The sequence below is a fragment of the Silene latifolia genome, chromosome 7 (genome assembly GCF_048544455.1).
Source record: "Silene latifolia isolate original U9 population chromosome 7, ASM4854445v1, whole genome shotgun sequence".
Taxonomy (NCBI): Eukaryota; Viridiplantae; Streptophyta; class Magnoliopsida; order Caryophyllales; family Caryophyllaceae; genus Silene; species Silene latifolia.
The window spans coordinates 34360594-34386650 of NC_133532.1; the positions used below are offsets into that span (position 1 = coordinate 34360594).

The 26057-nt window shown below is 36.6% G+C and overlaps 1 protein-coding gene across 1 annotated transcript; it reads left to right on the forward strand.

Moving 5' to 3' along the window:
- The first annotated feature begins 5915 nt into the window (after nt 1-5915).
- On the forward strand, nt 5916-17572 carry LOC141589941 (uncharacterized). Its single transcript, XM_074410561.1, has 2 exons — nt 5916-6056; nt 16676-17572. Exons 1-2 carry the CDS (start codon nt 5916-5918, stop codon nt 17570-17572), a joined length of 1038 nt encoding a protein of 345 aa, XP_074266662.1.
- Nucleotides 17573-26057: the final 8485 nt, after the last annotated feature.

Here is a 26057-nt window from a genome sequence, read left to right on the forward strand (position 1 = left end):
GGTGCCTCCTCCGAGGACAAATGCCACTATTGTAATGGTATTGGACATTGGAAGAGGAATTGTCCAAAGTATCTTGGCGATATCAAAGCTGGAAAGATTGTTCCAGTGGGTAAATAACTATCCCTATCTTTTGGTTTCGACCTCAACTTTGGTATTTTGATACAAGTTGTGATGATTACCCTTTTTATTGTACTTAGGGCATCCAAGCAAGGACAAAGGCAAAGACAAGCAAGCCTAAAAGATCTTGAGGGAAGCTATATGTAGCCGCCCATGGTGCTAGATCTATGGAAGCTTGGCCTTATTTTGCGTTGTCTTTATTATCGTGTTGTATTTTGAAATTTTAGAACTCCTTTTAATTTCCTCGTTCGACGTGGACATTTGTTTGTTTCCTTTAAACAATGGTTGTATTTTGGATATTGGTGACTTGGTTTACAACCCAAGTCACTCACCTTATCGTATCGTTTCTTCTAAAATTTGTCATCATACACTTCTTGCATCCAGAAACATTAAGATTTTATCAACTTAAATTGATCATTAGACAAATATAATGATCGAATCATTATATGTCCATAAGCTATGAATTCGATTCTCCTTATGCCATTGTGACTAAAGTCACAACCTATTTATGTAAGATCAGTTATAAAGTTGTGGTTGAGTTATTTAACTAACACTAGGGAATGTTACCAACTCTATTTGATTCACCTATCAAATTTGAATTGTCTAGTCTAAATTATCTTTTCAATATGTCTCAAATAGATCTCTATAGGTTGACATGTGAAATTTTTTCCTCCTTCACCATCATTATTTGTGGCTCAAACGCTATCTTTGGAGAAATTTAGTGCATTTTTCCTAAAGATAGAGTGGGAGTGAATTTAGCCACAAACCTTGACTAGATGGGATCTACGTAAGGAGACCAAAAGAAGATGTTCTTAAGTATGGGATCTACGTGAGGAGACCAAAAGAAGATGTTCTTAGGTTAAACTTTTGACGTGAGGAGACCAAAAGAAAGTGTTCTTAAGAAAATTAAGACTTTTGAAAAGACGAAAGAATATGTTCTAGGAAAAAAAGATTTTGATCAATGAAGTGGATATAGCTAGAGATTTTAAAATTCGACATTTTATTTAAGAGCCTTATGAAACCAAAATGGTATCTATGCAAGTAAATGGATTTATTTGGGATTGTTAAGACTAATCCAAAGTAAATAGAACTTTGTGAATAAGAGTTGCATAGATAGGCATGTTCATGTCTACAAAAGCTATGTTAATTGGTAACTATGCTAGATTCAAATAATTGCTATACCTCATTGGGAAAACGAATAAGTTAGATATTAAAACCTCCTTCCAAATGGGTATTTAGAAAGGGATATGTGAATGACATATTTGTATGGTTTTAACTAATACTTAGAAAAGAAATGACCATTCTAAATCATGTAATGTTTCGAATGAGTTGTCGAAAAAGAAACATGTGTACACATGGAATTGAGTAGGAGTCAGTGACAGTCATGTTTAGACATGAAGTTGAGTGGGAGCAATCATCCTTCATGAATTGCATAACATATTACTCATTGAGAATGACATGCAAATACTGTCTTTTATAAAGAAGTATTAGGTTTTCAATTCTGGATGAAATTAGACATTATGCAAATCTATAATAACATGGGATGTTGGATTGGCACTTAGATAGGTATCTTATGTTGATAATGATCCTTCATCTTAAAGATATCAACAACTTAAGTAGGTTGTTCTTATTGATGAAAATTGAATTATCATAGAATTATGATTATTCACATGAACCTAAGAATTGTTGGAGTATGTGTCCTCGACAATAATGCGATCACATGTTTAAATCTCATAATAAGAATGCATGAGGGATTGTAACATTTTATTGTCAACTGATCCACATTAATCGGTAATGATTGGCTGAGTAGAGTTTGACATTACTGTCGTATGACGGTGGTGATCAGTTGATCCCTTAAGGTCATACCTCTAGGGTAACACTTTTAATTGATTAATTAATTAATTGTATGTTGATACAAGTTAATTAATTCCTTAAAATTGAACGAATGATTTTGTGAGTGAGAATTCATATCTTATTGTAATCCGATTAAATAAGATTCGTTCTAAGTAATGTAAAATTGTTTTATTACATAGGTTTTATTATTGTTTATGAAATAATTAAAATAAGAATGAATAATCTATGATAAATACAAGTTGTTGTGATTTATAATTCAATGACCCATCTTAAGTACTTGTAATTATGAATTACTAGTTAATTTTTGTATGTGATTTATTTTGTTTATATAATGATTTTTAATGAGTTAAAAATGCATTATTAAATAATATGTCTAGTAACATGTCCAATATGTCACACTATACAAATTAACATATGACAAACTTAAAATGGACCCTTTTAAAATAGGGTGTGCCGTGTAAATGGAGGGGTTGGGTAGGTTTAGGACTTAATTGTTGCTCTAATTGAGAATTAAGCATAATGATTATGTTTCTAAAAGACATATACCTAGGCCTACACCCTACACCTTGAGAAGAACAATATTGAGCATGTATTGGGCCTTCTTCCCCATGTATTTCGGTCACCCACATGAATAAGGAGAGTTTTCTCTTCTTATTCCCTTAAATCATTCTTACAAAACATACATTGAAAATTTGTGTATTCTCTCATAAGTTAAGAACTCTCAAGAAGGAAAATCAGAAAATCACTAATATTTATATATCATTACTAGAAGTAGTAAACTATAAAATTTGTTGTTAATTTAAGGGTACTTATACTAATTTCTAGTAACAAATTAGTACTTGAATTAAGAGGGTTATCTTGGTACAAATCCTTGAGGAGTAGATTCTATTATTGAATCTAAGGTTTTCTTGGAGCACTTGGATTTTCTTAAGAAGACTAATTTGGAAGGTGTCCAAATTAGTATACCCATTTCGGCCCTCCTTGTTAGTAGATCGGTTTTCTTCTTACTTTGCATTTTATTGTTATGCATGCATAAGATCTTGTTAGTTTATGACTAAACTAATTTATAAAGTTATTAGAAATGTCTAATAAGAGGTTTATGAACCCTACAGTTTATTCCCGAGCATGTTAGGTGTATGCTCCAGGTAGAGTTTGATCAATTCGTGATGACCGATGCAATGGTGCAATACTACTACATCCGCTTCAGTGAGCTTTCCCCCTACGTGCAAGACTTTCACCTTAGTCAATCTCATTTGGCTCTCAAGTTTGAAGATGGGTTGACCGTGAAAATCTTGGAGAAACTTCTCAACATGACTAAGGATGCCAAGGAATGGATCGGGGAAAAGAGGAAGACCAAAAGTGAAAGCGGGGGACACAAACAAAAGAAGTTTACCTTCAACCAAGCTAAGCCTTATTCAGAGGGATCTCAAGTGAGTGGCTTTGAGAAGTCGGGCAGCTATGGAGGAAGGGCCTCCAGTGAAGGTGGTGGTTTGAGATGCTATAATTGTGGTGGCCTTGGCCATAAGAGGAATGAGTGTACTAGTACTCTAAAAGGGCCCAACCGGAGGTGTGGGCAAGGAAGTTCTTACAACACCCCTTCCCAAAGTCGAGCAAGCAACCGGAACTTGGGAGCATGGAGCAACCAAAGGAAAGTCAACTCTACCAACAATGGTACAAACAACAGTAGGAACTTCAATTGAGGGCGACAAGCTACATTGGAGGTAACACTTCGGGGGCTAGGCCAACCAACTCGGCAAGTAGGGTGCAAGGAGAGGCCAAGGCTAGTGGCAAGATCTTTTCCATGGAAAATAAAAGCGCCGAGGAGGATGCTCATGTTCTCTCCGGTACATTTCTTGTTAATTCTCATCCTTGTTTTGTTTTATTTGACTCGGTAGCCACACATTCCTTTGTGTCTAAGAGTCGTGTGTTTACCCTAGGTTTGGGGTTGGGTGAATTAGCAAATGATGACGTGTCCTTACCTTCGGCAGAGTCTATTGTGTGTTCAAAGATGTTTAAAGAAGTGTCGGTCTTAGTACATGAAACAAATTTTCGGTTAAATCTTTTTGAATTTCCTTTGGAGGGGTTTGATGTAATCCTAGAAATGGATTGGCTAAGTAAGAACATAGCCATATATTGTCATCAAAAGAAAATAGCTTTGAAAGGACCCAAGGGTACTAGGGTGGCGTACAAGGGTTATTTGGTCAAGCCCAAAGTGAAACTCATTTTGGTAATGACCCTAAACATTTGAAGAAGGGTTGTCCTATGCTCTTGTCTCATGTGTGGGATACTAGTATGGAAAGACCACAAGCTCAAGAGATGCCGCTAGTGGGAGAATTTGAGGATATATTTCTGGAGAAGTTGCCCGAACTATCTCCACCAAAAAAAATAGAATTCGGGGTGGACTTGAAATCGAGAACGGGACGAATCTCTAAGGCCCCGTACCGGATGGGTCCAAAGAAGTTAGAAGAATTAAAGAAACAACTTTGTGAATTGACGGATATGGGATACATTAGACCTAGTGTTTCACCATGAGGACCACCGGTTTTTTTTGTGATGAAGAAGGAAGGAACTATGAGGTTGTGTATTTACTATCAGGAGTTGAATAACGTCACCATCAAGAACAAGTATCCATTACCACGAATTGATGATCTATTTGACCAACTTAGTGAAACCAATGTATTTTCAAAGATTGACTTGTGGTCGGGCTACCATCAATTGAAGATTAAGAATGAGGACATTCCAGAAACCGTCTTTAGATCAAGATATGGGCATTATGAATTCGTTGTGATGCCGTTTGGGTTGACAAATGCCCCGGCTGTGTTCATGGACCTCAAGAATATGTGTTTAGCCTGTACTTGGACAAGCTCGTAGTGGCCTTAATAGACGATATATTGGTCTACTCCAAGATCAAGGAGGAGCATGAAGAGCACTTAAAAATCGTGCTGGAAACCTTAAGGAAGCATGAACTTTATGCAATGCATAGTAAGTGTGAGTTTTTGTTGGAGAATGTGGCCTTCCTAGGCCTTGTAATATCAAAGGAAGGAGTTGTCATAGATCCTACAAAGATTGAAGCCGTGTCAAAGTGGGTAGCACCCAAGAATGTGGCGGAAATCCGAAGTTTCCTAGGTCTAGCCGGGTATTATCTATGTTTCGTGAAAGACTTCTCTAAGATCGCTAGGCCTTTGACATCATTGATGAGAAAAGAAAACGGTTTCAAGTGGGACGGAAGTTGTGACACGGGCTTCTTGACCCTAAAGGAGCGCCAAACCACGGCCTCGGTATTAGCCTTGCCAGAAGGGAGTGAAAATTTTAAAGTGTATACCGACACTTCAAAGAATGGTTTGGGATGTTTACTTATGCAAAATGGTTTAGTCTTTGCTTATGCGTCACGAGAATTGAAGCCCTATGAAGAGAATTATCCAACACATGATCTAGATTTGAGAGCCCTTGTCTTTGCCTTGATGATTTCGAGGCATTACGTTTATGGTGCAACCTTCAAGGTGTTTTCCGATCACAATAGTTTGAAATACATCTACACCCAAATGGAGTTGAACATGAGACAAAGAAGATGGATTGAGCTCATTGGGGATTATGACATGGAGATACTATACCCTGAAGGGAAAGCTAATGTGGTGGTAGATGCCTTGAGTAGGAAGTCGGTGCACTCCGTGTGTACTGCCTTATCCATTCTAAGATTAAAGGAAGAAGTGAAGAAGATGGGTATTCACATGATACGAAAAGGGGAGGCAATTGGAGACTTAACTTTAGAGCCCGAGTTGTACGATAAAATTCGGGAGAAGCAAGCAAGTGATGTCAATATGAAAGAGTGAAAATGAGGGTTAGAGAGAGGTAAAACCTCAAGGATTGAGTTGCATGGGGACAGAAGCCTTAGATTTAAAGGCAGGTGTTGCATACCAAATGATGAGGAACTTCAGAAGAAGATCATGCATAAAGCTCATAACACACCTTACTCGGTGCATCTGGGTGGTGATAAGTTGTACAAGGACCTTAAGAAGACATTTTGGTGGTCAAACATGAAGATGGAAGTGGCGGAATTTGTGGCAAGATGGTTGACTTGCCAAAGAGTAAAAAGAGAGCACAAGAGACCACAAGGGAAAGTTCAACCACTAGATATGTCGGAATGGAAGTGGGAATCGATCTATCGATTTCATAGTGAGATTACCAAGGACTCAAAAGGGGAACAACATGATTTGGGTAATTCTGGATAGGCTAACCAAATTGGCTCCTTTGATTGCAATGAAAGACACTTGGAGCAAGGTGGAATTAGCAAACGCATATTGCAAGTATGTGGTCAAGCTTCATGGATTTCTAAAAGATATTGTGTCGGACCGTGATTCGCGGTTCATTTCAAGGTTTTGACAAGAGCTTCAAAGTTTTTTGGGTACTCAATTGAAAATGAGTACGGCTTTCCACCCGGCAACGGATGGATAAACGAAAAGAACCATTCAAACCTTGGAAGACATGTTGAGAACTTTCATCTTAGAATTTGGGGGCTCTTGGGAAGATAGGTTACATTTGATCGAACTTTCTTACAATAAGCTACCATGCTAGCATTGGCATGGCACCATTTGAAGCCTTGTTTGGGATGAAGTGTCGAAGTCTAATATGTTGGGATGATAGTGTAATACCTGGAAATTTTAGTTCCCGCAAAGGAACCTTGGGATGCATGAGAGGACCTCGAGTTTGATGAGTCTACTCGGGAGTGAAGTATGACTATAAAGTGGACCGAGTATAACCTATCCAAGACTTAGTGGAGTTGTTATAATGTCCCCCTATAGAAGGGTCGTCATAAAAATGTCATAACATAAGTCTATACACAGTATTGATGTTATTCCTATTGGAGGTGATAGCTTGTTCTCTTACGATTCCAACGGTAGGTCACACGCCCAAAATGACTAAGAAACGAGTGAGATATGACTGTTTTACGAAAACTAGTCATTGTTGATAACTGCATTGTACTCGACCATGTGGATCGAACACTCGACCAAGTGAGGGTCACTCGATCGAGTGGACTCGGCACTCGACCGAGTGGACTCAACACTTGGTCAAGTGCACTCTTGTTAGACGGGTTTAAAACCCGCAAAACCCCTTCTCCTATTTCATTTGTATCTTCTTCCTTATCTCTCCAAACTCTCTCCGTTCTCTCTAAGACCCTCACAAACATCATATTAGAGGATTCAAGCATGAATTAGATTATTGCTCACTTACTCCTTCATCCGTTCACCTTCTAAGTTGAGATCATTGCTTTTCTAGTCCTATGAACCCTAACTTCTGGAGGTTTCGTATTAGGTTGTTTAATTAGTAATTAGTAGGTATATATGGGTAATTAGTGGGTAATAATAACGGGTTTTGTATTATGTTATAGTGTAGGACGCTTAGTGATAGTTATTACGTGATATTGTAGGATGAGACGGTCTTGTGAGACGGTCTTGTGAGACAGATCTTGCTTATTAATTGGATTGCTTGTGAAGAATGCTAAAAGGAAGGTTAATCCTACTCGGTTTCAATAATTTGGGTATATATTTTTGTGTATTTTGCGTCATTTTCATCTTATGAGTTGTATTTCATCACATGGTAATGTTTGAAGATCTTGGTAAGTCTCTTATGTTGTGGGATTTGCATTATAACATGTGGTTGTTGGTATACATGAATATATGGTATGATTGGCATTCATGGTATATGAGAAAATACACAATTGGTAAGAGGTAGGCATATTCATTATGAAATGGTCATATTGGAATATTGTGATGCATTTAGTGATACATGTGATAGTTGGAACGTGTTTGTGATCCTACTTGTTGTTGAGGAGACGTACGACGGTTGGGAGACCATCTTACGCTTGCGTTGCCTCTTGGAGCTTCCCACTCTAAGAGGTGTTGGAATATGTGTCCTCCGACAATAATGCGATCACAACTGTCGATCATGATGATCACATGTTTAAGTCTCATTTTAAAGAATACATTTGGGAAGTAATATTTTACTGTCAACTGGTCCACACATATCGGTAATGATTGGTTGACTAGAGTTTGACATTACTGTCGTGCGACGGTGGTGATCAGTTGATCCTCTTAGGTCATACCTAAAGGGTAACACTCTTAATTGAATATTTAATTGATCGTATGACGATACGGGTTAATTAAATTACTTAAAATTGACGGACAATTTTGGAAGTAATATTTACGTGTCTCATTGTAATTTGATTAAATAAGATACGGTCTAAGTAATCGAATTGTTTTATTACTTAGATGAAATTATTGTTTACGGAAACAATTGAAACGGAATGAATAATTTATTATAAATACAAGATGTTGTGATTTATAAATTGGTAAACCATTTTTGGTACAAGTAATTGTGAATTACTATGTTAATTTTATAACTGACATATTTTATTAATATGTTGATTTTTAATGGTTAAAAATACATTTTATAAATAAGATGTCATGAAATGTGTCACATGTGACATATTGACAAAATCACAAATAAAATGGACTCATCCATTTTATGTATGTGTACCGAAATGGAGGGAGTATTTAGGATAAAATTGTGTTGATTATGTTAAGTGGAAAACATGATGATTAACCTAATAGACTAGCTTTGCATGCCTAATTGCTTTTGTGAAGAGCATCTTGGCCATGCATTGGGTCCTTTCTTCCCCCCACTCGGTTTTCACCTAGAAAAGAAGAGTGTTTCTTCTTTAATCATTCCTCTTTTACACTACATATTTTTCTAGTGTAATTTTATTCTACTCTCTAATATTATTACAAGAACTTAGAGAGATAGAAAATACTCCATAATTTTTCCCTCTCTTGGCCGAAATACTAGAGAGCAAAAACAATATTTTGGGTCAATTTTTGGTAAGATTAATATTGTTCTAGATCAAGTAATATTAATCTATTAAGGGGTTATCTTGGGTATATGCTTTTGGGAGATGTTCTAATTTGAACCTTGTTCATCCAATATTTGGAAGCTCAAGAACAAGTGAGTAGGAGAACTCACTTGTGCCCTTTTAATCCGAAAATCATATGGTGAGAAAACGATTTCTTCACTTATCTTTTTTAGTTTGCATGCATAAGATCAACATTTAATTTTATGACTAAATTAATTTGAAACATATATGAATATGTTGTTTATGAGATATAGATTTCCTAACAAGCGGTATCATGAGCCTTAGGTTGTTTGCATGCAAATCGGTTATTGTTTTTCCGAGTTATACGATTAATATATAAAACTTATAAATTTGTGTTTATTATGATATATCACGAAATTTATTATGCATGTTAAAGTTTCTAATCCTAAAATGTATTTAGGATATTTTGGTTAATTTATGGATTTTATTGTTCATTTTATATAAAAATTGCATTAAAAATGTGATTTTATGATTAAAATGTCATTTTCGGACTAAAATTAGCTAAACTTCGAATTTTCCAGTGATTTTTGGATATGTTATTACATGTTTTATTTTTAGATGACCTGTAAAGTTTCAGAATTTTTGGAGTTCTTATGCTCGAAATATGGATTTTTCATGATAAAAATCGAATTTAAATGAAAAATAGGTTAATATGAAAATATTTCGAATCTGGTCATAGAAATTTAGTATGTTGTCACATGCAATTTTACAAGATGTGTGTAAAATAATAGGCTATATTGAAGTCTTTATGCATGATTTATGAATTTTTGATGAAAAATAGCATAAATAGTGACTTAATTAGTGAATAATTGCTAAAACATACTCCATGACTTAGGAAAAACGTCACATGTTGTATTTTATTATCTTTTTCAGATCTAAAATTGAAAAGTTGAAGAATATAATTTTTCTCATGTTTTTATGATTATAATTGATATATCCGATAAAACGCAACATTGTTTTTCCCGATAAATTTCGAAATTTTAACCTAAGTTTTTTGAACATTATGAGTGTCATGGTATTTTTTCCAGAATTTTCATGAGTTTAAATTTTGAATTTTGAGTTTATTTGAAATTTTTGTGATTTATTTGAAGTTTATGGCATTTTATTGTAATTTTGAGTCCTTTAATGAACAATTTTAAGAAATATGAGTTAATTATAGTCAAATAGTTAGTGGAGACTAATTTTGAATCCTAAGAGGTTAGGGTAATTAACTTGTGCATAAATATGAATTTATGTAATTATCGTGATTATAAAACGTTGAATCACGCAAATCCGTAAAAACCGTTTAATATACGATATTGGCTCCTTAAAGGCGATTTAGCATAAAATTGGGCATGTTCATACATATTATAATGCTGCATTTTATTTATGATTGTCATAATTTTATTTTATGTAATTTTTGAAATTATGTAATTTTACTTAGTATGGCCTTAGTTTTTTAATTGGTATTACCCGAAATGTATGGGAATATCGATTCGGTTGTAATTTATTGTGATCTTGTATCACCGTTTTGTAATTTAATAGATTTATTTTATTTTATTTACAAATGTATAATAGGAAATTATCTAATTTGTTATGTAATCTATTTATTCCGGAGATCCTTGAAGACGATGCCACTTAAGAAGGCGATCCATTAAAGACGGTGATACCTCGAGATGCGTGCCAAAACCGAAGTTCAAGGGACCAATGGAGTTGGTTTCCGAATATGTAATAGTTAATTAGATTTTCTATTTTAGGAAGGCCATACTAGGATTTAAATTTATGCTTTGCATTTTATTTATATGTCGCATGCATCGCTAAATCGCCATAACTAAAACATGCATTATCATTTTAATCGAGTATATCGACCGTGTCAATTACAATTATCGTAGTTCACCGCTTTAGTTCACTTAAAACGTGATAGATAATAAATTGACATGACCTCTCACTAAAAATATACAATTGAGACTTAGCCTTACCAAATAATAGAAACCATGAAAACCTATTTCGTGAGGGAGTGCACTCGGCTTTACCGGGGTACAAACCTTGTTACGTGAGGGAAGTGGGTGATAAATGTCTACCCACCGAATTTATAAAGATGAGGGTTGTTTTCAGCTTTACCGATGCCCAAGTTGATGTAAATTTGGATCATGGACACATTTATTCGAAATTTGGGTTGAACTCAACGAAAGTATTCTCGACGGTTGCCGGATGTGTTTCGGGCTAAATATAAATATTAATGTAATTTTATCGACCGAGAGTTCTAAAAGTAGAATCGATTAAAGAGTTAATCCACCGAGTTATATTGATGAGGGTTGTATTCGGCTTTACCGATGCCCAAGTTAATATGAATTTGGATCTTGGAATCATTTATCATAGTTGGGTAAAGGTCACTATGTAAATGCTTTACTTGTTATTTACAAGTATTAATAAAACGATAAATGTTCAGTTTTTCCACTATTCTGTTATCAGATTGTTCTATTTCTTTACCACAATTCATTTACAATATCATTTCGTTTTTTGATTCAAATCTCCATTAAAACATCGTAACTAAAGACAAATATGAATTTGCTTCTAAAACCTCATATGAACCATTGCTAAATATCTTTTGTGAAAAGTATAGATAGAAGTTATTCATTATCAAAAAGGGTTTTTTGATTAATGACTAACATGTCAAATTACAATGGATAGTTATTCATATACTTAATTGAATTAAGTACTTTGAAACGTTAAATTGTCTTGGTAATTAGATCGTAATTGACCAAAATAACGCAACCACTTCAATGAAAGTTTTAAGACTAAACGAATAAATTGAAGAGTAGTCTTCATGAAATTAAATTTTTGCTTCTCTAAGCAAAGAATCATTGAAATGAGTGGGAGCATTCTCTTAAACCGTTAAGAAAAGGATGAGGTTTAAAGAAGTAAAATTAAAATGGAACTGATACAAGGTAATGTTAAAAGTAAAGTTATTGAGAATAACGATACTAAACCTATCAATTCCGACCGACAAGTTTCCATTGTCTTAATTGTTGGACACTAGAAGGGAAACTACCCCAAGTTGTTAAAGAATAAGCAAGTTAGTTGTGGGACATCTAATAAGACTTAGTTCTTTATTTATTTGATTGACATAAGTTTTGCTAGTACCATTTCGTCAATATTAGAAACCGATGGTGGTTTTCATCATTGTATTTGATACATAGAATGACTAAAATATGACGACTAGCAACAATGATATCGAGAGATAGAGTCATTGTGTAATCAATCTAGTTTTGGGTTTATATTTATACCTTAATTATGACTATTAAGTGAATAAACTCTAAATAAGAATATAAACTTGTTAAGATACAAAAGAGGTTTCACTTTTGTTGCCCTATACACCACGATTTGATGTATGGCTAGCCCATTATCAAGGTGATTATAGTCTAAACCAAACTAGGATGACATATCATGTAGATGATGCAAGACTCAAATTGGTGACCCAAGATTAAACCTTAAATTCTGGAATGATGAACGCAAAGAGTTATCGAGTACTCTTGAAACCATTAGATCTTATGTTATATGCGTATCTTGTATTCAATGCAAGATATCTCGTGCCTTTTGGTTGAAAAGGAGATCGAGATTGTAAATCATTGATCCAAAATAGATTGATCATTTTCTTTTACCAACGATTTAAGTTGACGCTAATGTGTTCACTTAATAAGGTAAATAGAGAAATCTTTGAAGAAGTTCAAAGAGTTCAAAGAATCACGATTTAGTCGTGATGGGATTATCAAAGTGAAGACTTTGATATAAACCAAAGGAAATGTGATATAGTATCACTAATTAATCTCTCTTAGCACGCATTATGGGATAATGTGTGGTTGGATAAGAAATCAAACGCTATTCGATATGGCTTGGACTTCAATCAAGTTACTTTGAGTTACTTCATCCTTTTGGGGATTTTATCATTTTGTCTAAATTATTTTTCCACTAAATCTAAAACGAATCATATGAGATATGAAATGGTAGGGTACCATGTTTGTAAGCTTACACAAGAAACAAATGCTCATTTTTCCCTTTCAATTATCACGAGTACAATGGGTTTGTGGCTCGTGAAGTTGTCTTCCTAAAATACAAGTTTATTTCTAGAAGACAGAGTGGGAGAAATTATTCCAAAAGCCACAAAGAATGTTATGTCGCAAGAAACTAGTCTTTCTTGGCAACATGAGACGTTTTGTGTAAGACGTTGTTTCTTCAAAACCTAGGAGGTTAAAGTTATCACTTGTTGAAGATGATGAATTAGTGTTACTTTTAGAAAGTAAAGAGCTTGCAACTTACAAAGAAATTGTTTGATTCAAGTTGATTACTTCTGGAAAGTAATGAACATATGACTTACATGAGAGTGTTTAAGTCACAACTCAATACAAGGCTTAGAGCCATGAAAATCCGAAATAAAAGGCTTGATTAGTGACAAAGGGTTTTGCACTAATAAAGAGAGATTTCAAAGCTTGATTGGTTGCAAAGGGTTTTGCACTAGTTGAAATGCTTAAGTCTATTTGGATCTTCTTAGGGATTGTGTTTCATTATGATGATATACATATAGCAAGTGAATCTAAAACCCACTTCTTCAATTAGAAGGAATGTATTCAATACATGTTATGAGTTTTATAGATTCTTACAATCCTAATATAATGTGCAACTTAAGAGATGGTCTTGAGTAGGATATCAATGAGTTGGAATCAATGATTTGATCATGGTATAAAACTTTTCTCGATAAGTAGAGAAGTTGTGTTTATACATGAAGTTTAGTGGGAGTTACGGAAATTTTAATTAGTCTTATATGTGGATGACACATTGATCATTGGGAATGATTTAAGACTTATGGAGTATTATAATACATCTTTAATATCCGGATTTATGAAGATAAATCTACATGATATTAGCGTCAAATAAGAAGTCTTATGTTGATAAGATTCATGACTAGTTCAATCAAATTGAACATATTTGATTGATTCCATTTGCTTCCGCTGCCGAATCAATTAAATAGGAAATGATGTATAAACACTTCATATACCTTAAGTATGATGAATTGTTTCAAATCGAATTTAAGTAATAAGTTACCAAGTAAGCCATAAAGATTACCCTTAAGTGCTTGCAAAAGCATTAAGGATATAATGCAAAGTGTTTTTGATGCAATTTTGTGTAAGGGTGTTACACAAGTGACAATTGACAATTGAGATTGCGCATGGCTTCCGACAAAGCCATAATCGAAACACATTAGGATGGTTAAGATACCATTGTGGCTATGTTATTTAAGGAATAGATTTTCTAGAATCGTTCTAAGCAATAAAGAACAATGAGAAATATTTACAACGGAGATTGAGTACACTTGCAATCATGAGATGTGCAAGAAGGATGAGTCCCGTACACTGTGAAAACAATGGGATCTATTCTAAGGCTAGAGGGCCTATGTCTTGATTGGATCTCGATACGTACTCAGAAAGTTTTGTAATGCAAATGTATACATTACAAAGGAAAACGAGTATGTAGTATGGTTGAGTAAGGTACAAGAAGTTGATAAAACCTACTAACCAAAGCCTTCTCATAGGCTTAACATGATAAGTCATGTCATATGTCATTTCAATTGCATTGAGATGAACAACTACATATAAGATGAAAATGGATTATAAAAATATGAAGTAGTAACCAGATATTGACTATTCATATGAGATAATCACATTTGTCGTTCGAGTTTTTAAATCTGAAAACTCCTTTTATACCTTGTTACATCCAAACGGGTTGTAGAGACAATTGAACCCCGTTAAAGTGAACTCGGATTAACATAGTATTCGCCCATAGTCACTTGTATGAGGTGACGTCTCGAAGTGACTAGAGTGTGATGCGATTGATGGCAAGTTCAGTGCCATACAGTCATGTGAGATGACTAGTCGATCACATAGGCAGACTGTTAGGAACACTTTGTCGGGCCCTATGACCGCTTATTGAGTTCTGGCAAATTTATATAGCCTGGTCGTGGTGAGAGCTACTATAGTATTCTAATGAGTCGATTCTTTTGACTAAAGACTATTCGCCTAACATGGCACAGTTTCAGATTAACTTTGATTTGTGTTACTACGACCTTCATAAATGGGGTCAAATTGGCATATTTTGGGTTATGATGGCTGTGGCTAGTCGAAGGGAATAAGTGCGATAGGAATTATCCACCCCTTGTCAGGGTTATAACAATATCTCAGGGCCACTCGAGGAGTAATGAACTGGAAATCCGTGGCCACGCTCGGAAAATATCTATGGTAGATAAGTCCGGTCAATCAGTTATTCTCCAGATCGAGGAAACCACTCTCGATATGATCACTTGCAAGTACGACCTGAAAGACACCTTGCATTGAGTGGGAGATAGTAATAGGACAAGAGAATTGGTGACGCACACTTATCGAGGACAAGTGGGAGATTGTTGGAATATGTGTCCTCCGACAATAATGCGATCACAACTGTCGATCATGATGATCACATGTTTAAGTCTCATTTTAAAGAATACATTTGGGAAGTAATATTTTACTGTCAACTGGTCCACACATATCGGTAATGATTGGCTGACTAGAGTTTGACATTACTGTTGTGGGACGGTGGTGATCAGTTGATCCCCTTAGGTCATACCTAAATAGGGGTGAACAAAAAGTGGTCCGGACCGGCAAACCGGACCGACCCGGACCGGCCGGTCCGGTACGGTCCAGACCGGATACATACCGGTCCGGTCTCCGGGTCCCCAAAAATATGGTGACCGGTCTCCGGTCCGGTCCGGTCCGGTCCACATAAAGAAATAAAACTAAATTGCCTTATAAATTAGTACCGGTCCGGTCCAAACCCGGAAAAAACCGGACCTAAAGGGTTCCGGTCCGGGTCCCCTTCTAACCGGTCCGGTCCGCGGTCTTGGGATATGTGGTTATCCGGTCCGCGGGATCATCCGGTCCGGTCCGGTGTTGGACTCGTGAGCACCCCTATACCTAAAGGGTAACACTCTTAATTGAATATTTAATTGATCGTATGACGATACGGGTTAATTAAATTACTTAAAATTGACGGACAATTTTGGAAGTAATATTTACGTGTCTCATTGTAATTTGATTAAATAAGATACGATCTAAGTAATCGAATTGTTTTATTACTTAGATGAAATTATTGTTTACGGAAACAATTGAAACGGAATGAATAATTTATTATAAATACAAGATGTTGTGATTTATAAATTGGTAAACCATTTTTGGTACAAGTAATTATGAATTACTATGTTAATTTTATAAGTGACATATTTTATTAATATGTTGATTTTTAATGGTTAAAAATACATTTTATAAATAAAATGTCATGAAATGTGTCACATGTGACATATTGACAAAATCACAAATAAAATGGACTCATCCATTTCATGTATGTGTACCGAAATGGAGGGAGTATTTAGGATAAAATTGTGTTTATTAAGTTAAGTGGAAAACATGATGATTAACCTAATAGACTAGCTTTGCATGCCTAATTGCTTTTGTGAAGAGCATCTTGGCCATGCATTGGGTCCTTTCTTCCCCCCACTCGGTTTCCACCTAGAAAAGAAGAGTGTTTCTTCTTTAATCATTCCTCTTTTACACTACATATTTTTCTAGTGTAATTTTATTCTACTCTCTAATATTATTACAAGAACTTAGAGAGATAGAAAATACTCCTTAATTTTTCCCTCTCTTGGCCGAAATACTAGAGAGCAAAAACAATATTTTGGCTCAATTTTTGGTAAGATTAATATTGTTCTAGATTGAAGCAGTGTGCAGACGATTTCTTTGGCATGGTACTGAGCAACATGAAGGTCCTGCTCTGGTGGCCTGGGATGCTATCTGTCGTCCATTCAACCAAGGAGGGCTTGGGATAAAGAAACTGTCTGATTGGAACACTGCAGCATTAGGGAAATACGTTTGCTGGATTGAACAGAAAGCAGACCATTTGTGGGTCAAATGGGTGCATTCCATTTATATCAAGAGGTGTACCTGGAAGGAGTATGAACCATCAATCAATAGTAGCTGGGCTTGGCGTAAATTTTGTCAAGTGAAGACTATTTTTCATCAACTCTTCTATGGCAATATGGGACACCTGAATGGGCAGTATACCATTAAGCAAGGATACAATTTCCTTCGACCTGATATTGAGAAAGTCAGGTGGGCAGCATTGGTGACAGTTCGATGGATGTTGCCAAGACATAGGTTCTGTGTGTGGCTCATAGCTCAGGAGAGGCTTCTAACACAAGATAGGCTCAAGAAGATGCAGATCATTCCTGATAACCTATGCTTCCTGTGTGGACTGGTAGAGGAGGACCATGAGCACCTCTTTTTCAGGTGTGAGTACAGTAGAATGTGCAGGGACTTGGTTCACAGCTCGTGTCCTGTTCAGATGCCTGCAGATCATTGTTGTGATCGGTGGGTAAAATGGAGATCACGTTGTTTGGCGAGAAAAAAGGTGATTGCAGTTATTATGGCAGCCTTGATGAATAATATATGGTGGTGTAGGAACAAATGCAGGGTGGATATGATTCTCCTTAGACCTGAGATGTTAGTCAGACAGATTCACAATGAAGTTAGGCTAAGGTTGAGTAGTATTAAACTTGGAAGTAAGAATAGTAAAGCTTTGCATTGGATTGACATAATATGTAAGAATTAGGATAAGCATAGTGCTTATCTTACAAAATGTTGTAACGGGCTTGGTTAATTATTTAATGAGAAGCTTACCTTTCCCAAAAAAAATAAAAAAAAATTAATATTGTTCTAGATCAAGTAATATTAATCTATTAAGGGGTTATCTTGGGTATATGCTTTTGGGAGAGGTTCTAATTTGAACCTTGTTCATCCAATATTTGGAAGCTCAAGAACAAGTGAGTAGGAGAACTCACTTGTGCCCTTTTAATCCGAAAATCATATGGTGAGAAAACGATTTCTTCACTTATCTTTTTTAGTTTGCATGCATAAGATCAACATTTAATTTTATGACTAAATTAATTTGAAACATATATGAGTATGTTGTTTATGAGATATATATTTCCTAACAAGAGGGATGTGCATATCAATTACTTGAGTATGGATGGACTCGGGTGGTTGAGCCACGACGTCTATTAGGGGATTCGGTTGGCTTCCGGACCTGGTACGTCTGGGCATGTCCTGGTACCTTGTTTTGAGGTGTGGTGTCGTGGGCATGTCCCTGGCACCGGTTGTTGTGGGAACTTCTGGCCGTGTCCCGGTACCGGCGTGGTGACTGTATTATTGTATCTCATTCATATCATTGGTACGTTGCCTAATTACTTATCATGTTGTGTCTTATACTTATTTATTGAAACTATGGTGTTGTGTGTCAGTATAATTTGCACCTATTTCCGGGATGGCTTGTGTCGATCCATATGATATTTACGATCATATGGGATGCAGTCATTTACAGGTTGTGTTTGGTATCACGTGGGAGATATGACGAGCCACGAGCCTTGGTGACATTCAAGTCGAGCATAGCTTGTTAGAAGAGTATAGTAGTCATGAGTTGTATTCTTTTATTTATTCATTTTTGGTTATGTAATTCACTAAATACATTATTTATATTTAATTGTTTCTTTATTTCAACTCCGATTTCACCGCCTGGGGAAACCGATAGGTATCAGCCTCCTATTACCTTGGCCGGGTAAGAAGGGGATGTTACAAAGTTGTATCAGAGCGACTGTGACACCCCCATACTCCAAGTGCCTTACCAGGACCACTTAAGGTATGAGAACGTCACCATCTCGGTTACCCGAGGCAATGATACTCAAATAAACGATAACGAAACGTATTTAAATGATAGTAAAGTTTAGGTGGTGACTCTATCCCAGCTATCCCTCGCATAAATCGTCATACCTGCTCAACAACTCCTCACCATCCCCGAATGGATCACCAGAGTTTTTAAAACAATTAACGGGGTCAGTACTGATTACATAAAACAAATGCCACAATAAAATAGGAACACAAATAGTTCAAACAACTCAACCAATCTTCAGTCTCCATCTCCAATCTCCACACAACTCACTACACACTAAAGTGTGTAGCCCTGCCAGAGTACCCATCGCAACAAGTACTCCACACCGCCAGTGGGAGACCGCAATCGTACCCACAAAATCCCCGCTCATCTCCATTGAGCGATAAACCCAAGTTCATTAATGTGCACATCCCCTCTGTGGCGGGTTCCACATAGGGCAAATCAAGGGCGTGAAGCCACTCCCGCAAGTGACTCCACTCAGCCAGGTACGCGCCCCGAAAATCACAGACAGCTACACAATCAATCAACTATATTGAAGAGTCACGGACGAGGGCACCTAAGAGGGGGAGGGGGTGAATTAGGTGTCTATTTAAAATTTAAGCTTAATGAAAGCTTCTTTAAAAACTCTTAAACACTATAAACAATGCTTAGATGAAAGGAGGATTCGATACTTAGAATTATAGAGTTAGAAGTATTCAACAACGATTCAGCAAGCAGAAGTTACAGTGTACTTAAGAGTTGATTCTGTAGATAAAAATGTGAGTAGAGTGTGCAGCGGAAATAAACGTCTCAAAAGTAAACTCATACAAACTAAGACCACCCTGAATAATAAAACAACTCCCCAACCTACTCCGGTTGCTAATGCTTAAAAGCTACTCCGCTTCCAAGACTTTTGCTTTGGGCTACTCCGCCGAAAGACTCCTTGCTTAAAGCTACTCCGCAATAAGACTTTTGCTTTGGGCTACTCCGCCGAAAGACTTCATGCTCAAAAGCTACTCCGCTTCGAAGACTTCATGCTTAAGGATAACTCTATCGTAAGACTTTTGGTTCTACCCGTTTGTTACAAGACCACTTATCTCAATGTTGTTCACTTAATTGAACGCAGGAGATAAAGTTTAAGTACAAAACACGGGATCCTTGAACAAGACTAAAATGACTAGGTGCAACAACAAACTCAAGTAAAAGACTCAAAAGATAAATAAACAAACTTGCAAAAGATTCAAAGATTTTGAAATGATAAACGGTTTTGCAAAGTTAATTTACTCGATTGAAAGCTTAAGTCTTTTTAAGTTTAAAACTCGTTTGTTGCACACTTGTAAAAATGAATTAAGCAAGCTATTTATATTGTTCAAGTAGTATACTTTACATTAAAATATCTTACACTCATAAGCACAAGTGATTAAAATAATATAAGTAGTTTGCTTGGGCAACATGCAAACCAGTCCGAATTCCTCTACAAGCAACCGAGTATTCTTCCTCAAGAAATCGGTGCCTAAGATTGCAAGAAATCAGATTGTGCACACACACAAAAATAGGCTGGGTTTTTCAACAAGACACAAGCATAAATGGTTGTGTTTATGGGAACCATAAACATTTCCATAAATGTAAAAGAAAACAACCCATTTATAGTAAGTGTCTTATTGTGCAAGCAAACTCCTTAGCAAGTCATTGAAAGCTCTATATTCTTTAAAAGACTTCAAAATATTTCCAGAAAACATTTGTGAACATTGAAAGCGTTTTAACAAAGATTCAAATATTTTCGAAATATTTCTTTCAAAGACGAGCCTTAATTAACTGTTGACTCAACTGTTGTTTTTGCACCTAAACGTAAATTCGTGTTAAACGATCACCTTACAACACATGACATTAGCACTAATGACTATCTTCATCTTTGATCTTCATGATGACATTCTTGATAACCTTGAATTGACAATTGGAGCTTCATGCTACATTGTTAAACTTAAGAGGCACACAATTAAATAACAATGAGATTAATTTGTCTTAAGGTATCATCAACACTAGCTTAATCAAATTGGGTTTCTTCAATTTCTCCCTTTGATGATGGCAAGACAAATAAAATTCAGTGTGCAATTCCCCCTTAATCTATGGTCAAGGTTAACAAGTCAAAACATGATCAAAATAAGATGCATAAATACATGGTCATTGAAAATTAGTCAAATTTTTCGTTAGCCTAGGTAGAACATTTAATCGCCAAGTTAACATAGTTACGGTGAACGTAAGCCTAAGAGTCATTGAATCACCACCTGCAATTTTAAACAACTTCCCCCTCTTGACATCATCAAGTAGGAAGAACACAAGTCTAAATAAGGATTAGAGTTATACAAAACAAATTGTTCATCAACTAACAACATAACCAATATTAGCAAAATATATCACAAACACAAAGCCAAGGTAAAAAGGGATTAGAAAGGCTTTTGTTTTGATTTGGCATTAGGCATGGTTATGGCAAAAAGCTTGGTACGACATACGGCATAGCCTAGGTACGGCTATGAGCAAGAGATCAATCATCGGCTTCTTCGGTTTCATCTTCTCCAACCAACCGTGAACCATCTCCATAAGCTCTTCATTTTGACCCTTAACCTCCTTGAGTTCCTTACGCAAACCCGACACTTACAAACAAAAACCCGCAATCTCACACATTTGAGCATGTTGGAGATCCAACAAGGCTTTAACATCCTTAGTGAGACGTGTCACAGAAGACGATTGCATAGAGGAAGAGGCGACATCCGTAGCCTTCATACCCGACCAAATATGAGCAAGTTTATCACCATCAATTTTCAAGTACATTTGTGATAAAACTCCTGAGGTCATAGTGTCACACATGTGATCCACACCGAAACTAGTCGAGTCCACAATATCCATTTTCTCGAAAATAACCGATAACCACATCCCATATGCTAACACGGTGGAACTATCAACCTTACACTTTTCAACAATCTTAGCAAGATGATCAATGTCAAAGAACATCAAAGCGGGTAGGTTAATTTGAAGGTTTTTATCAAGATAATAAATCAACCACATGTCTAGCACACCGCACACACCACGGCTCTCATTACATGGAATCAAGGTTCGATAAATGAAATTAAAAAAGAACCGGTGGTTTATTTTGATTTCTCTCGGTTTGAGTGTGATAGGGGACGTAGCTTTGGGACTTAGAAACTTTGTTACGGTCAAGGAACATATACCATCAATAGTCGGCCAACCACCCTTAGGAAATGAGGACAACCCGGTTGTAGGAATACCGAGCAATTTCCCGACAATTTCAACATTGAGACACAAGGGTTTGTTATTGATAATGGTGGTAAGACTACCCGATTGGACATCAACTTTGACCGTAGTATAAAATTGAACAATCTCCGCTAAATAAACTCGGTTATAGAGATTAAGAAGACTCTCCCACTTTTGTGCATGAATTGCATCTTTAAAGAATTTAAAAGCGGGGGACGAATCATACCATTCGAGTTCATAGCGACGGCCCGATTTAAAGTTTCCTTGGATGACGTGCTTGCAATAATCAAAGATATCCTTTGGAAAGCGATACCCATGAAGAATCTCGAGTGCCTTGGACTTGTTCTCATCAAGAGGTTGCTCAATAGCAATCATAGCACTATTCGATTCATCGACTTCCTTTGCCATTTCCTCCACTTTCCTTTTCCTTGAGATAACCCGAGTGGACACTCTCCTTGCTTTGCCTTTTGGTTTGGGAACGGTTTCCTCCTTGTATAACTCGTCATCATTGAAGACAGCATTCAATTTCTCCTTATCAATTTCCGTTTCCACAACCGTTACCTCACTCACGGTTTTGCCTCTCCTTTTTCTCCTTTTATTACCAACCATATCTTTCAACATTTCATCACTACCAACACTTCCCTTCGATTTCGATTTTGATTTCGATTTCGATTTCCCATTGCTCTTCTCAACCGATTCCTCCACACTTTTCTCAACACTCTTTTCTTTTTCCTCACTTTTCTCAATTGATTTTTCAACACTCTTTTCTTTTTCTTTTTCAATATTTTCCTCATTCTCCTCTTCACTTTCATTTTTCTTTTCCTCACTGTTTTTCTCTCCTTCCTTCTCGGCATCCTCATCAACAATCTCCTCATCTTTTTCACTTTCCTTACCAACACCAACATCAACTTCCACAACTTCTTGAATGATTGGATTTCCATCATCATCAACCTCACCAATAACCCGTGTGCTTCCTTCTTCACCCTCGGTTTCGGTTGCATGCGGCATATTCAAATCGAATTTTTGATTGAACACCCAACTTGAGAATCTCCTAGCCTCAGCAGCTGTTTTAGGACGATTAGCAACTGATTTCTTTCTTGTCATTGGGGCGTTTGGCACAAAGACTCTAGGTTTCTTTGGTGGTTTTTTATTTTGGGCAGTTTTTGATCCAAGACTTTCGATTTGTGGTTCAACCGTTGGTACTTTCGGCTTGTAGGAGTCTCGGATTGCATTCAAGATTTTCATAGTTGATTTTGGAGGCATGATTCTTATAGTGAAAGTAAAAGTGACAGTTGGTAGAGGGATGTGTAGGACGGTTTTGGAGAATATTTGGGGAAGATGTAAAGTAAGGAGGTCATCATTTAAGAGTTGAAAATTCATATAGGTAGTAAATGAGGTGAATAGTGTTTTAGGCTTTTTTATTTGATTGGTTGAGAGGAAGGTGGTTGTAGCCGGTTAGGTGAGGTTTAGGCGGCTAGGACATGGGTAATGGGGAAAGGAGATTTGATGGTTAGATGAAGGTTTAGTGGCTCCATGTGAATAATTACTTTACCTATTGGATTTACATGCAAATTAATCATTTAATTCATTGAGTAAAAACAACACATAATCACTTATAAAAACAAATGTAACATCTACTCTAGTAAATCATCGAGGGCAAGTCGTCATAAAATTTTACGCGGTATCCAACAAACCAATTTCCAACCGAAGTTTTACGAATTGTTCTCTTTCAAGCGATTTTGTAAAAATGTCGGCTATTTGATCTTCCGTTCTACAAAATTTAAGACGAATTTGACCTTTTTCCACATGATCACGTAAAAAATGATGTCTTATGTCAATATGCTTAGTCCTTGAGTGTTGTATAGGGTTCTTTGAAATGTTAATGGCACTAGTATTATCACATAAAATTGGAGTTGAATCAAAGATAATACCATAGTCCCTTAGTTGTTGTCGAACCCAAAGAACTTGCGCGCAGCACAATGCGGCACTTACGTACTCGCTTTCAGCGGTGGAAAGAGCAACGATGTTTTGTATCATAGACGCCCATGAGATCAAACACGGACCTAAGAAAGTAGCCATCCCGGATGTACTCTTTCGATCAACAACGCTTCCGGCATAATCTGCATCCGAGTATCCTAAAAGCTCAAAAGGACAATGTGAGGGATACCAAAGATACAAATTAGACGTTCCAACTAAATACCTAAGAATACGTTTTACGGCAATGAAATGCGATTCTCTAGGACTAGCTTGGAAACGAGCACATAGACATACACTATATAAAATTTCCGGTCGACTAGCGGTCAAATAAAGTAATGAACCGATCATACCTCGATACATCGTTTCATCAACTTTCTTACCATTCTCATCTTTGTCAAGCTTTGTGGACGAAACCATAGGTGTAGAGAAGGGTTTAGAATTAGTCATACCGAACTTACAGAGCATCTCCTTTATGTACTTTTGTTGATGAATCATCACACCATCTTGAGTTTGCTTGATTTGAAGCCCAAGGAAGAACGCTAGTTCTCCCATCATACTCATCTCAAACTCAGATTTCATTAGTTCCGAAAAGTACAAATAAAGGAGTTCATTCGTTGCACCAAATATTATGTCATCGACATAAATCGCACAATCACAGTTTCACCACACCGTGACTTTATGAACAATGTCTTATCCACCGATCCACGCACAAAACCATTTTCCAAAAGAAATTTTGACAAGCGATCATACCAAGCTCTTGGAGCCTGTTTTAAACCATAAAGCGCCTTGTCCAATTTAAAAACATGGTTTGGAAATTCATTGTTCATAAAACCCGGTGGTTGCTCCACAAAGACCTCTTCTTCTAAATAACCATTTAGAAAAGCCGTTTTGACATCCATTTGAAACAGTTTGATGCCTTTGTGAGCTGCAAAAGCTATGAGCATACGTATGGCTTCAAGCCTAGCTACTGGTGCGAAGGTTTCATTATAATCAATGCCTTCTTGTTGTTTAAATCCTTGCACCACTAGTCTAGCTTTATTCCTTACGATATTGCCCGAATCATCTCGCTTATTGCGAAGGACCCATTTGGTACCAATCACGGTACAACCAGTAGGTCTAGGGACAAGATGCCATAACTCATTCCTTCTGAATTGATTTAGTTCCTCTTGCATTTCCATCACCCAACTCGGATCTTCAAGTGCCATGGTGATGTTCGTCGGTTCAATTTGTGAGAGGAACGCATGAGATGCAAAGAAATCATTGAGGGATGATCTTGTTTTCCTTCCCGAATTCAAGTCACTGGTCAAGTTAGAAAGGGGGTGAGATTTTTGGTGTTTCCACTTCTTTGGTACGATTAAGGATGATGAGGCTTCTTGGGGTTCTGACTCAACAGTTCGCTCAACTGTTGGTTCTGGTTCATTTTGTGTTTGAGAGTTTATTTCTGTTTGTTCATTTTGTTCAAATGTACCCTCATTCCCCCTGGATGTCGTAGCCTCATTTTGTAGTTCAAGTGGTTATGTTCCCCCTGTCTCTTGGCTAGTTCCTTCAATCAACAGTTGATCCGACTGTTGATTCTGCTCCTCTTGTTCGTTCTCCTCGTGTACATCATCCATGTCATGTCGGATCATTCCAAGCTCATAGTCCTCATCATCTTCATCATCCTCTTCCTGTGTATTAGAATGAAAAAGACTAGACTCATCAAATATGATATGCACACTTTCTTCCATTTTCATGGTTCGTTTATTATACACTTTATAAGCCTTGTTACGATCCGAATAACCGACAAATACGGCCTCATCACTACGAGCATCAAATTTACCCAAATTATCCTTTCCATTGTTGTGAACAAATAATTTGCTTCCAAAACATTTCAAATAGGATAAATTAGGCTTTCTTCCTTTAAGCAACTCATAGGGTGTTTTGTTAAGCATTTTTCGGATCATAACACGATTATAAATGTGACATGATGTGTTGACGGCTTCGGCCCAAAAATTCTTTGGCAACTTACTACTAATGAGCATAGTCCTAGCCATGTTTTCAAGTGTACGGTTCATACGCTCTACAACCCCGTTTTGTTGAGGTGTAGCACGCGCGGAAAAGTTATGGCTAATACCGTGCTCATCACAATAAGTAATAAATGAGGAAT